This window comes from Poromitra crassiceps, assembly GCF_964638095.1.
Source record: "Poromitra crassiceps genome assembly, chromosome: 1".
Taxonomy (NCBI): Eukaryota; Metazoa; Chordata; class Actinopteri; order Beryciformes; family Melamphaidae; genus Poromitra; species Poromitra crassiceps.
In genome coordinates this window covers 117710318-117724539 of record NC_139623.1, presented here as the reverse complement: position 1 = coordinate 117724539, position 14222 = coordinate 117710318, and the positions used below count along the sequence as shown (strand labels likewise).

General features: G+C 43.5%; 1 protein-coding gene across 1 annotated transcript in view; it reads right to left on the bottom strand.

The window, feature by feature from the left end:
- Window positions 1-14015, bottom strand: part of LOC310772822 (rRNA 2'-O-methyltransferase fibrillarin-like) — a gene marked incomplete at its 5' end in the record, with an annotated part of 48305 nt that extends 34290 nt beyond the window's left edge. The window contains 3 exons of the mRNA XM_083632751.1: window positions 2917-3045; window positions 5913-6041; window positions 13952-14015. Coding sequence (XP_083488877.1) covers window positions 2917-3045; window positions 5913-6041; window positions 13952-14015 — 322 coding nt within the window. The remainder of the gene's footprint in view (window positions 1-2916; window positions 3046-5912; window positions 6042-13951) is intronic.
- Window positions 14016-14222: the final 207 nt, after the last annotated feature.

The window sequence follows — 14222 nt, the reverse complement described above, 5'->3', positions numbered from 1 at the left end:
ACACTGGACTTCTCACCATCCCCCGCACAAATAGATCCACCATTGGAGATAGAGCTTTTTCTGTTGCTGCACCTAAACTCTGGAACTCCCTCCCATTTCCCATCCGCGACTCTGGTTCTATAAACATCTTTAAAAGCAAACTCAAAACCCATCTTTTCAGCCTCGCTTTCTCTGAGCACGGCCTGGGCTCCTGATAGCTCTACTGTACCCTTTTAGCCTCTTTCTTACTCCTTTTTCTCCCTATACTGCTTATTATGTCTCTTTTAGTGTGTTTTGTTCTTATTGTACAGTGTCCTTGAGTCTGAGAAAGGCGCTTTCAAAATCGAATTTATTATTATTATTATTATTATTATTATTATTATTATTATTATTATAATTATATGGGCAGAATATGAAAAAGGTCCAACTATGTTTTGTAAAGTAGATGTGATGCAGAGCTTTTCCGGCATAGAGAATTACGAGGCAGCCGCCTCCGTCAAATTTCGCTCCGCCTCCAGCTCTCAACGGGTGAAAACCATAGAGAGCCAAAGTGGAACGTCACTTCCTGCTTCAGCACTGTACCAGAGATTTTCATCCGCCATTTATTTTCCCATAGACATTTCGTAAAATGCTCATAAAAATAGTTTTACTTGTTCAAACCAAATGGTTCAGATATATATAGAAACAGGAGAGACCGCATAACATTTAACTCATTTAACATTTAACTTAAAGTGAAATGTTCTATGGTCTCTCCCGATTCTAAATATAGCTGAACCGTTTGGTTTGACCAAGTAACACTATTTTTATAAGCATTTTATGAAATGCCTATGAGAAAATAAATGGCAGAAGAAAATCTCTGGTACAGTGCTGAAGCAGGAAGTGACGTTCACTTTTCCTCTCTATACTTGCAATGACACTAACAAGCACTGCACTCAACCTATACCAGTAACGTATGGAGGACACACAAAAAAGACGTGTAAACAGTTATTGATTTTTCGGATATGATTTAATATCCGTGTAGTAGTGTACACGGTGCCATCCCTAATTGCTAACATTACACGCTAACTAACGTTAGGAGGTCATTGTCATGCCATCCAGCTAACATTCTGCTGCAGCTGTCTGACACATTTTAATTACATCTGTTTTGGAGTCTGTATCCGTATGGTCCATATGGTCATGCCAGCGAGCTAAACCAGCTAACGAAGCAGAGACGCAGACTGCACTGACCAGCTGCTCTCCTGTGTTAGTTAGCGATAGGGATGTTGATCAATAATCGAAAATCGATAATTGATCGTTGAGGAATGAATTTGATCATGTGGAATTTTGATCGATTATTGTTTTTTTGTTTTGTTTTTGTGGACTAGGTTTGGGTGGAATTCGTTCATCCTCGCCCCACTCCATTGCAGAGCCGACTAACGTGAGGTGGAGCTTCGTATAGTCTCTAGTTTTCTGGCTGGGTGGGGCCCTTTGTGCCAACAACACTGTTTTTAACATGGGGAATTCACACCGGCATGCGCCGGTGACACAAACGCACCCAGTGGTCTGCGGACCTCATTGAGGCCGTTATAACTATGACACTTCATACACTTCTCTCCTAATTTTCAACAAAGTGTGAGTAACGGTACACGTGTTTAAGTTAATTTATCCAATAATTTAAGTCATTTTATTTGTTTATAACGTTATGAACTATGAAGTAGCAGCAGTCAGCATGGACTCAGCTAGCCTTTAGCTGCTAACGCCCAACTGAATCAATTCACACACATCTCGTGGCAAATAACGCTAATAATATCCACGCGTTGGACTGAGAGCAGCTGGATGGAACTCGACCATCAAGACAATGAGGTTTTTGTCGTGAGTTTATAAGCCTGGAAGTCGCGGCCGGTGAGCTGAGTCCTACTTTCAAAATGTGAGTACAGTAGCCTAGCTAGCTAGGTTACATCATGTAACCTGTCATCTAACATGTTTGTTTAGCTGGCCACAGCGCTAGTGTCTGATATTCTTACATTAGCCGGCCAAGAACGTGCAACGTTATTACCGGAGTAATTTTTGTTAAATAATTTGTTTTAAATTATTATTATTATTATTATTATTATTACGCTATTGATAATCGATAATTGATCGTTAATTTTCCCGAATTTCGATTATGGAAATTTATTCAAATGCCCATCCCTACTTCTCAACCTGGGGGTCGGACCCTTACGTTTTTTGGGCGTCATGACTCAAAAAGGTTGAGAACCACTGAGATATTGTATTAGCAAACACTGCAACAGGAAGTAAGCTAAGGGCAATTTACAATGTTTATGTAATGCCCATCCCTAGTTAGCGATAATAACAATACGACTTCCAGTCGGATATTTTCAAAACAAAATGATTCTGCACAAGTATAAAGCACACAGAAGCCATTGGAAACGTTTTATTTTGGTGTCTCCCTGACTTTGTGTGTGTGCATGATGCAGCGCGCTGTGGCACACACGCTCAGTCATCATAGCACACACTGATGATCAGCGTGAATCCAGCACCCCCCCCCCCCCCCCCCATTTCAAAAACTCAACGGATCTACACGAATCCCACAATGACCTATTTTTTATAATCAATCCTGTAGTGTAGAGCTGCAGCACTGTCCTTTGGTGTCTTTAGTATTTTCTGCCATAGGCATTTTGTAAAAAATGAATTAATAATAATAATAATAATTATATTATTATTATTATCGATAATTTATCGTTAATTTTCCCGAATTTCGATTATGGAAATTTATTCAATTGCCCATCCCTACTTCTCAACCTGGGGGTCGGACCCTTACGTTTTTTGGGCGTCATGACTCAAAAAGGTTGAGAACCACTGAGATATTGTATTAGCAAACACTGCAACAGAAAGTAAGCTAAGGGCAATTTACAATGTTTATGTTGTCAAGTTAAAACAGTCTATAATGATACTCACCTTCATGTCTGTGGGGCTCCACCGTCACCTTCCTCCCTGCTCCGAAGCCCCCCCTGCCCCTCGGGGCGCCCCTTCCACCCCCCCGCCCTCTAAATCCACCCTCTGGGGACCTGAACCCTCCACCGCCACCTGAAAGACAGACAAAGGGTGATTTTTACTGGAATTAAAAGCTTATGTTAAGATGAATGGGCCTGTGATCAAGCCAAACCATGTGAAATGCACCTTTGAAGCCCCATGTTTTAGGATGTATGTAAAACACCCTACTTTGTAACAAAACAGGCCAGACATCCAGGTCACAACTATGGCCAATAAATATGGCAAATATCAAATGCAATTAAAATACAGTGATGATCATAGATGCACAAGTATTTTTTTGCAAGTCCAAGACAGGTCTTAAGTCTTTTATGGTTGTAATGAGTGTTTTAACATCTGCTAACATGTTTGCTAAGTGCTAACCGTCCACACAAGCTAATGTTAATTTTCACATTACCATGAATGGTTGACCGGTCAGGTGCCTGATGAAGTTTGATGCGGTCAATCCAGCATCCTTTATTTTAACATTGCATTTAGCAATTGTTGTTGTTGAAGTTATTATAGCCAAAGGTTATGACAAATTCCACAGCAGCTGCAGGTGTGCTGCTCACCATGGTGTAACATCAGAGTTGCTGCACCATTACTGCATGCCAGAGATGGGGACTTGGACTTGAGACTTGGACTTGAGTCGCATTTAAGTCACACACACAGTGACTTGAGACTCGTCCTCAAAGACTTGAGACTTGACTTGGACTTGAGGTTTTTTATTTGTATTTTTTTGGTGCATTAACATTAACTCATTCATGGCCAGTTTAGGACTGCCAATATTTAGCACAGGCCAAAGATTTTTATAATTGTTGGTCATCTTTCAAGACCCACAGTAAATTATCTATTAGCACCAAAGTGATTTGCAATACCTCAAAATGAAGATGTACGTCTCTGGGTTCACCAGGAAAAAAAAAGTGAGCTTTTAGCATGTTCTGTACTCTACTTATAGCCATTTATATACACCCTGTTTTCACCCAAAAGGTCTCCCTGAGAAAATAAACAGGAGAAAAGGCAATTTTTGTAAAGGGCCCAATCTCAGGCAGAACTCGCTCTCAATTCTTTTATTTTGAACTGTATTGACATCAGACATGTAAATATTATTCGTTATGAGACAAATGACAAAAAAAAAATATATATATATATATATATATACACACATGAAGTGCTTTTTTTTTACATTCAACAATACAGTTTACTCGGTGTGAGTGAGTGTGCAGACAGACAGACAGACAGACAGACAGACAGACAGACAGACAGACAGACACACACACACACGATCGCCCTTTTATCTTCGTTGCGTGATTTCTAACCCCACATAGGATAAGCAATAACCACGCCCTGTGGCGCCGGGATTGGCCAGGAGCAACACTGGAGGGCACGCAGCCCAGTGATTTCATGAACCAACTGAATAGCTCTTGAGAACGGACAGCGGGCTGCTGTGACTGCCGCTTCTGCGTGTGTTTATTTTGTTTTGTTCTGGTCCACCCGTCCTCGTCCATGTCTCCCTGTCCTATCCTCCCTGCTATTTGATCGTTCCCGTTTTCCCCTCGGCTATTCAACACGTCCTCACCGCCCTCTGGAGTCTGGATTACCCGTCAAACTGATCGATCATTTCCTCATTCCTCCGATGATCAAACACATCTCTCTGGATTACTTTCTCCCGTTTTCTCCCGGCTGGCACAGAGGAAGGCGACCAGCTCGTGCAGCGCGCCGAGGGGCGTTTCAATGGCGTTTCTCCTGTCTGCAACAAGGAAGCGTTTATCCGTTTTCTGATTTTCCTCCTGCTCAATTTCAAAACAACAGCTGCGGTATGTGTTTGTTCACGTGTTGTCTTAGATGCTAGGGACCTGATACTATGTCACAGGCTGGGGAAGTGTTTGAACTACGCCCTGTACTAATAAAAACAAAAACACGTCAAACACGTCATTGGCGGGGAGGGCTATTTCTGATAACACGTCAAAGACGTCTTTGGCGGTGAATGAGTTAAGGAAATGTCTACTAATGTCATCCAATCAACTGCACACTTTATGCTAATAGATAAAGGAGTGAGGATAATACAGTACATGCTTTGAATTCATTCGTTTTAGCTATGCAGTTTTCTAAGCAGACTGGATGGCATGCAGCAGATGATAGAACGCTCATCCATAAGAAACTTGAGACTTGACTTGGACTTGTGACCAAAGACTTGAGACTTGACTTGGACTTGCCCCTCAAAGACTTGAGACTTGACTTGGACTTGCCCCTCAAAGACTTGAGACTTGACTTGGACTTGCCCCTCAAAGACTTGAGACTTGACTTGGACTTGCCCCTCAAAGACTTGAGACTTGACTTGGACTTGCCCCTCAAAGACTTGAGACTTGACTTGGACTTGCAAAAAATGACTTGTGAGCATCTCTGCTGCATGCAACATGATTCTGAGCAACTTAATTATAATCACTTGATGAACAAAACTTGGTAACCCTTCCTTTTACAGTCCGGTAATTACAAGGTTTACCTGGTAACTACAAGGTAGTTACCCAGTATTTACTAGATATTTTCCTGACAACTACCGGGTATTTACCCAGTAATCACCTGGTATTTACGCAGCAATTATAGATTATAACTCTCCATTCTTGGCGTGTCCTGGAGGAGAGCCTTATACAGGGTTCATACACATTTTGACCAATGACATTTCCATTACTTTTCCATGAGTTTGAACCAAATTTCCATGACCAAACATCATCGCCATCAGTATATAAATGGGAGGCCCACATTTACTTATTTTACTTTGGGGGGTTTTAAATAATATAGAGGTAATGAATCATTCAATATGGTGACAAAACTAGAAACTGTTGGGCCGTGATATGACATCATCTGATCCCTCGGTTCTCATTGGGTTGTGATATGATGTCATCATCTGATCCCTCTGTTCTCACCTCTTCCTCCTCTGAATCCTCCTCTCCCTCCCCGGTCACCAAATCCTCCTCTTCCTCCCCGGTCACCAAACCCTCCTCTCCCCCCGCGGAACCCTCCTCTTCCACCTCGGTCCCCACGAGGACTGAACCCTGCAGCACAAACACACAAACAAGTTAGACTACCTTACATACTAGAATCAGTGTTTGATTTGTTCATATTTAATAAGATAAGATAAGATAAGATATTACTTTATTGTCAGACAGAGTCCGAAAATTGTCTTGCATCCACAGACACTTGTTTCTCATTTATACATACAATATTGCAAAACAACAACCAACACCATCCTCAAAGTGCATAGTAGACAAAAACAAAACAATAACAAAAGACAACAAGAATAAGGAAAGTGGCTGCAGCCCCTATCTAGTCCCTATCTAGAGCCTCTAGCCTGATTCAACAGTTTGACAGCCTGGGGCACAAATGAGTTCCTCAGTCTGTTTAAGCGAGCCCGTGGGACTCTGAATCTTCTATTTGAAGGCAACAGCTCAAATTCATTAAAAAGAATGTGCGTTGGGTCAGATATTGTCCTACGTGCTAGAGACAAGATTCTACGTCTGTGGGCTTCCTGAAAGCTTGTTTCCAGTGTTTGTCCTATAGGGCTGACAGCTATGCATAGCCTAGCCCAGGCATGTCCAAAGTCCGGCCCTGGGGCCAATTGCGGCCCGCGGACTGATTTTAAGTGGCCCTCGGCTTGTCTCTCAAAATATACTATATGTGGCCCTCCACACAGTATTGGTTAATCAAGCAAGTTCAATTGGCATTTTTTCCCATCTTTTCCCATTTACCCATTCCCTTCACCTAACGATGACAGCACTATCATACAGTTTTGTACAAGCACCAAGTAGGAACAGCACATGCAGAACTAATGTTTTCAGATGGTAAACAAAATCTTTCAAGAGTAGCCTACATTTGTATGTGATTTTTATTTTATTTATAACCCATATGATGCGAGCACCTGGCCCCCCGGCATTTTCACATGATCTAATCTGGCCCCAATTCAAAAAGGTTTGGACACCCCTGGCCTAGCCGAAAGAGTCCTAACGGGGCTACAGGCACTACTGGAAACAAATCTGGATAGGTTCGCCATTCAAGACAGCTCAACACGAGCCTAACGATGTTACAGAGATGTGGGCTGAAGTGAGAGCTAATACTGCGTTCCTTTATCGCAAAATAACTGGCATGTGGAGGCTAAATGACGTGACATCTGTTTTGTTAGCGTTCCATTTGCAGAAAAGTTGAGCTGGGAAGTTCACTGTTCATTGGTCAGATCCAGTCGCTATCCAGGCTAGCCATTGTTAGCAATAACAGTTGATAACATGGCATTTCGCGGCATTTTGCGCATACAAACACTGCAGCAACATGTCCACACAGATAGATGTTAGGCAGTGCTGTGTGTACAGCTGATTTAATGAGACACAAACAAAACAGAAGTGCTAAACAACATCACTACGATTATAACTACTGTTGTTGTTTAGGGGGCAGTGGTAAGCGCTGTCGCCTCACAGCTCGAAGGTCCTGGGTTCAATTCCCACCTGGGACGCTGTGAGTGCTGAAGGAATGCGTGCCCGTCCGCATGTCCTCGAGTGCCCACCGCCCGGGTGGGGTCGTCAAAAGGGCCTTTCTGCGTGGAGTTTGCATGTTCTCCCCGTGCCTCCCGGGGGTTTCCTTCATAAGCCGTTTTCCCACATGCGTACCGGAAAATTACCTGTAAGCAGGCCCGGCGCTAGGGGCGGGCCTGACCGGGCCGGGCCCCCCCATTCAGCAAACTGCCCCCACCATTCCAAAAAAAAAAAAAAAAAAAAAAAAAAATTGCTAAACGTTTTTCCGTTTTTCTGTTTTAAAGTTTAACATGGAATCTGGCTGTCATTAGGCATTGATTAACTGAATGCTATTGCTAACTGTTACTTTGAACATCCATTTGCAATGATTCTGGCTGGATATTAACTATTGTAAATTTGTCACAATGAATGCAATTTGTGCACAATGTGTAAATACACTTAATATTAATTGTTTAGGCCTAATTATTTGTAAAGTCACAACACATTAGAGATGTGTGTAGTTCTTCACAGATTTAGCCTCTTCATTTTGCTCTCAAATGCACCAGGTTGACGAATTTTACTTTAAAATGTACAAAATCTTCTTCCGGGGGAGAATCCCCCCGGACCCCCCTTGGGTAGCTTGGCCCCCCCAAGCTAGTGGCAGGCCCCCTCTGTAACTTGGGTCTGGAGCCGGGCCTGCCTGTAAGTCAATATCAGACATTTCCCTTCACACCTCTCCTCTCGCATGTCGGAATCTAGCAGCGAATTTGCCTGTATGTTGGGGGGCGGGGCGGCACTGCAGAGCGGGTGGGGAGTGACGTGTCGGCAAAACTCCGAATGGTGAAATAAGTTTGCTTGTTTATCCGTTCACCTGCGTCGCGTTGAAGCACTTTTTACAGACTGGCTTCGTTTGATGTGTCCGGGCTTGCCTTCGCTGTCGGCAACGTAAGCAAAATATTTCCACATTTCGCTTCGTGCATTTGCTTAGTCCCTGTCGGGCTGTGACTGAAGGAGGAGGACGGACTGTGGCCAGAGAGCGAGCAGAGAGGAGAGGGGAAAATCAGCACACCCACACATGAAGCTGACATAGGCTACTGCTCTTATTATCACAAGATCATTTCGCCAGTTTGCTTTAATGTGCGCGAATGATTAGATTATGCCCGCTGGAACATTAAGCAACGTGTGTACACCTCGCCCATGAGAGTGTCGCGGAAAATGACTGCACCCGTTTCTCACTAGTATCCGCTATCGCGCATACCGCTCTTCTGACTGGCACGAAAGTGGTGAAATCTCCGCGACGACGGGGTCGCGCTTATACCGGCACGACGCCTTTCTCACATGCAGGCATTAGACCACGTTCCGGTCATTTTGCGGTACAAAGCGCATGTGGGAAAAGGGCTATAGAGGAACCCCCTTCACCAAAACATGCAATATCCTGGTTGCTAATGTGGTTCCTCCTCTGGTCGTTAAGGGCGCCTCTTCAGAGGGAGGGGAACTGGTTGGAATAGCGTGAACCTCCCACGTGCTATGTCCTACCGGTGAAGCTTCCTCTGTCAGGTGAGAAGAAGCGGCTGGCTAACTGCCCATGTCTCGGAGGAAGCATGGAGCCAGTTTCGGCTCTCCCCAGATCGGCAGAGGGTGGAGTAGCAACCAGGATAAATAAATTAAATTAGCACTAATGGGGGATAAAAATGGGATAAAAAATCGTGGGGAGTCACGTTATAAACAACTAACCAATGCTGCGGGTCCGTATGGAAACAGTGTTACTCGAAATGTTTAAAAGTTAAATCAATTTGGTCATTCAGTGGCGTTTTACTGCCATGTAAAGTAACTATTACGCTAGCCGTTAACATTAGCCACAGTAGCCGACTACCCACAATGCATTACGTTATCCCAGCACCCGAACGACACGGCTGTAGAGCAGAATGGCTCTGCTGTAAAATCCTCATAGACGTTTTTTTGTCCATGTAAAACAGTGTAAAAATGACACCGGAAGCGGAAGGAGCACCCATCAGGCATCATGGCAGCTAGAAATAAGGTGGATAGGGGACATAAGACCACTGCATAATGCAAAAGCCCTAACACCATGGCACTGACTCAAATATGTACTAAATAATTAAAGGTCCCATTCCGTGCAAAAGCTGTTTTTACTTGTAAATGCATATATACTGCTGTCATCCCTCCCTGTAATGAGTGGTCACAAGCTCAGAACTGCCACAGTTGGATTTGTCCCTATCCAGCTTCCCCCTGCAGTCTCCTTCAAGCCACACCCCCTAACGCTCTGTTCCCCAGACGGGGTATTGGGACGTCACGATGGTCCTCAAGCATACTGTGCGGGTCTCTCTCACACAAGCTACCTGCACCATTTTGTCTATAGCCACAAAATTAACACTTCTAGCTGGAGCGACGCCAACTGTACATGATCCAGCAACTGCGGAGGTGCATTCGGTAAGTCTAGGCATTTTGAGATGTCCTCTTTAGCGTAGCAACCGTTAACTTAGCGATAGCTCGCAACCTAGCGTGCTGGTCCACAGACGCTAATCTGATTGGCCGCTGGGAGCCTGGGGCGGGCTCTCCCTCAGCGGCCAATGGGAACTGTTAGTTCTGAATATATTATCCACCTTATTTTTGGCGGCCATTTTTGCCTGATCTGCTGATGGGTGCTTCTTCCGGTGTGATCCTCCCAGCCTTGTTGCTGACAGCTTGACACCCGTCTGGGCGAACGGAGCAAATCACTAATCAGGTCCAGCTTGGCAAAAATCTCGTCGATAAATATCCCTTTAAGAGCGCAGTGCATTCATGGGTAATCGCCTGCTGTGGCCAATATTAACCATTTCGAGTAACACTGTTTCCATACGGATCACCGGCGTTAGTTTGTTGTTTATAACGTGGCTATATTCATAACGTTTTCTATCTCGGATACGTTATTTCGAATCGCACATAGGTTACGCCAAACCCCACATAGGTTACACCTCGAATCCCACATAAGTTACGCTAAAACGCACATACTTTACGCCCCGAATCGCACATAGGTTACGCTAAAACCACCACCGCAAAGCGTGTGGGTTTCAGGACGAAACAGACTCGAGCCACTAACGTCATCTTAAGAGCACAATATTCCTGGGATGCAAGTTTAACTAAACAGTTACATGTCCTCTGCATTCTACATAAAATTAAGATATTACGGGTTGTTTTATTTTGTATGTTACATACTTATTGACCAAGTTATGTTCAATTCAGCCAGGGTACAAGAGACTGAGTGTAGGCAGCCATCTTTTCAAATCAAGTAGAATACATTAGGAAATGGCAAGCTGCAGCAATAGTCACGTTAAACCGGACCTTGTACGCACAATTATTTTTTACAGTGGGGCATTCAAAAATAAGGTGGATAGAAACAGACCATTCTTGGGAAGCGACGAGATGAGGAAGTGAGAACTCCGTCACAACAAACGGGGTTGCTATATTTTCGACAAATTAATCCAGAATCATGTTTTATGGACCAGAGACACACGTTTTTAAGAGGTTACAGCTGCACGAATTGGGACCTTTAAATCAAGGCCATAGTGTCATTAAACCCTTACATGGCATGCAGCAATCCCCCATAGTAATATTTACAATAATCCAACTATTAATGATATAGTGATTTATTGTCAAAAACACACCTGACATGAAAAATTACACCATTATAATAAACCACCACCATAGCATATATTTCAATAGCCTATTTATTGTGCATGCAAATAAGAAACATAATGACATTGAATGATTCATTAATACACAGGACAACATGTTAATATCCCTTCCTTGTGCCAAAATAAAACACATTTAGAAGCCCAGGATTATTAGCCCACATACAGCACACTCCAGTTGATGTGCAGTGTACTAAAGTAGACTGAACATGACTCAATACACCTTGGCAGAGTTCTGCTAAACAAATAGAAAGAGATAAAATGTGCTCAGTAGAGTACTGGGCACATGTTTCCTGATGTTTTGCTCCTAGTTTTTTCAACTTAGGGGCACACGTGCTCCTTCTGAAAGTGCTAAGTGACCAGCCCTGATCCCAGTTATTTTGCGATAAAGTAATGCGCCATAGGAGCCTCAGCAGCCCCGACCTCAAAAATCCAAGATGGCTGCGCCGCACAACAACACTAGTTATAATCGTAGTGATGTTGTTTAGCACTTCTGTCTTGTTTGTGTCTCATTAAATCAGCTGTACACACAGCACGGCCTACGCTACTTCTATCTGTGTGGACATGAGGCTGCAGTGTTTGTATGCGCAAAATGCCACGAAATGCCCTGTTATCAACTGTTATTGCTAACAATGGCTAGCAAGTGGACCTGACCAGTGAACTTCCCAGCTCAACTTTTCTGCAAATGGAATGCCAACAAAACGGATGTCACGTCATTTAGCCTCCACATCCAAGTTATTTTGCGATAAACGCACGATAAGCTGGGTAGCCATGGCTAGCAAATTGGTTAACATGCTGCTTCCACTTTATAAAGTGATTTAGTGATATATCATAATTACATTTCAAGTCTACATTTTAAATATCGCCTAACGTTAGTATATGCAGTCGGGGGGTAGATTTAACACCTGATAGCAGCTTTTAAATATAATTTAACTTGAAAACATGTTTGCTGTTGTTAGCAGCGTGGGGTGGTGGAGCAGGCCCGATTACGGTATTAGGCAACAACAACAACACGTCTGAACTGTAAAAACATACGATAGACAGAGTGAATACGCAGTCCACGTTAAAATGGCACCACAAGTGAGTAGAGGCAGTGTGTGTTACTTTACCTGGTCTCATGATAGCTGCTGAACACTATTTACGTTGTTGTTTCTGCTCTTCCCTGATCTCTCTCCTCTTCTCTTCTCACGCTGCTGCAGCTGCACGCATTGATACGGCTACCCACGTGGCCTGTTACACGTGGCCCGTCCCACTATGCTGCATTCAAGTCCCGTGGTAAAGAAAATGTCTAAACAACACAACAACAGTTATGATGTGTTCTCAATCACAAAGTGTGCCTGATGAGAACAAATGTCACAGAAGATAAATGGATCTTCAGATGGAAGAAACATTGGGAAAATACGCTAGTAAATGGGATAACGTTAGCAAAAATATAGCCTATCTATAGATAGATAGATAGATAGATAGATAGATAGATAGATAGATAGATAGATAGATAGATAGATACTATCTATCTATCTATCTATCTATCTATCTATCTATCTATCTGTCTGTCTGTCTGTCTATCTATCTATCTATCTATCTATCTATCTATAGTCTACACTTTATTGTTTATTAAAAAAGGGTCTTCCTGGGGTCCAAGACTACATGTCAGACAAACAATACGAGGGATCAGCCGAGCAGCATTTTGGTAAACAAACCGCGTCACTGGGTGGCAACGGCAATGGAACCCTATGGAGCCCAAGTGGCGCGAGGCATGAGAGTCTGCTCTAGCCCCGGCTTGACTCTGTTTACATAAAAAAAAAACGACAGTTCACACACAACTTTAACACGACATGCATATTATACATCAAACTCTTGAGCTAATTCTGCTCCCACTCAGAATGTCAAAATATAAGCGATGTGATGTATAGTTTTTGAGATATTAACGTTTGTTTGGCACAACTCAATCATACTATTAACTGCCGCGGGGTTCCGCATTTCTGGGTGGCAAGTGACGTCACGCTGATTCGTCCTGTAGGCCTATCTCATCACATCTCTTATATTTTGACATTCTGAGTGAGAGCAGAATTAGGTCACAACAGAAAAGCCAGCACACAAAAAAGTCCTTTTAGAGGTTTTAATACCTTAGTCTGGGGCAGCAGCACAGCAACAAACATGTTTCGGCACATAGGCCTTCTTCAGTGTTGTTTTTTTGTGTGCCTTTTCTGTTGTGACTTGATAGCCTATTACATGTGCCTGGCCCCTGCACCGAAGTTGCATACTTTTTTGGAGTGTGCTCGCTTTTCACTTTTTTCCTTGAGAGCAGAATTAGCTCAAGAGTTTGATGTATAATATATGCATGTTTTTAAAATGTAAACAGACTTAGCCGGCTAGAGTCAGACACTCAAGCCTCGCGCCACTTGGGCTCCATAGGGTTCCATTGCCGTTGCCAGTGCCACCCAGTGACGCGGTTTGTTTACCAAAATGCTGCTTGGCTGATACCTCGTATAAAATAGAATAGAAACATGTCACATAACAGTAAGAGAAGAGAGAAGAGAAAAGAAGAAACATTTAAGAAAATATTAAAAGTAGGCCTATAGAACAAAGCAGCAAGCTCCAGAATATCACCTACAATCAGAAGATACTTTCAATCCATAAAACAGACATCACAAAATACGACAAGAGATAAGATAAAATAAGGGTGTTAGTGTGCATATGCATAGACTGGTTTGATTTAAATGTGCCCGGATTTTAATTGATAAAAAAAAGAGAGGGAAAAAAACTATAGGCTACCGGCTAACGGAAACACTGATTCCCTGTTGGCCTTCCCCCTCCACCAGGGGCAGTACTGGGTCATGACGGCGGTGCCATGAAGCAGATGCTGCTGCCCTTCTGGCTGGGCCTGGGCGGCACCCTGGGGTCCGGGAGGCAGCCGTTCCCCTGGATCCACGTCTCGGACCTGGCGGGAATCATCAGCCACGCCCTGGAGCCCTCTGCCGGCCCCCCTGCCTTGTCCCACAGGTGCTCAACGGAGTCGCCCCGGCACTCAACACCAACTATGAGT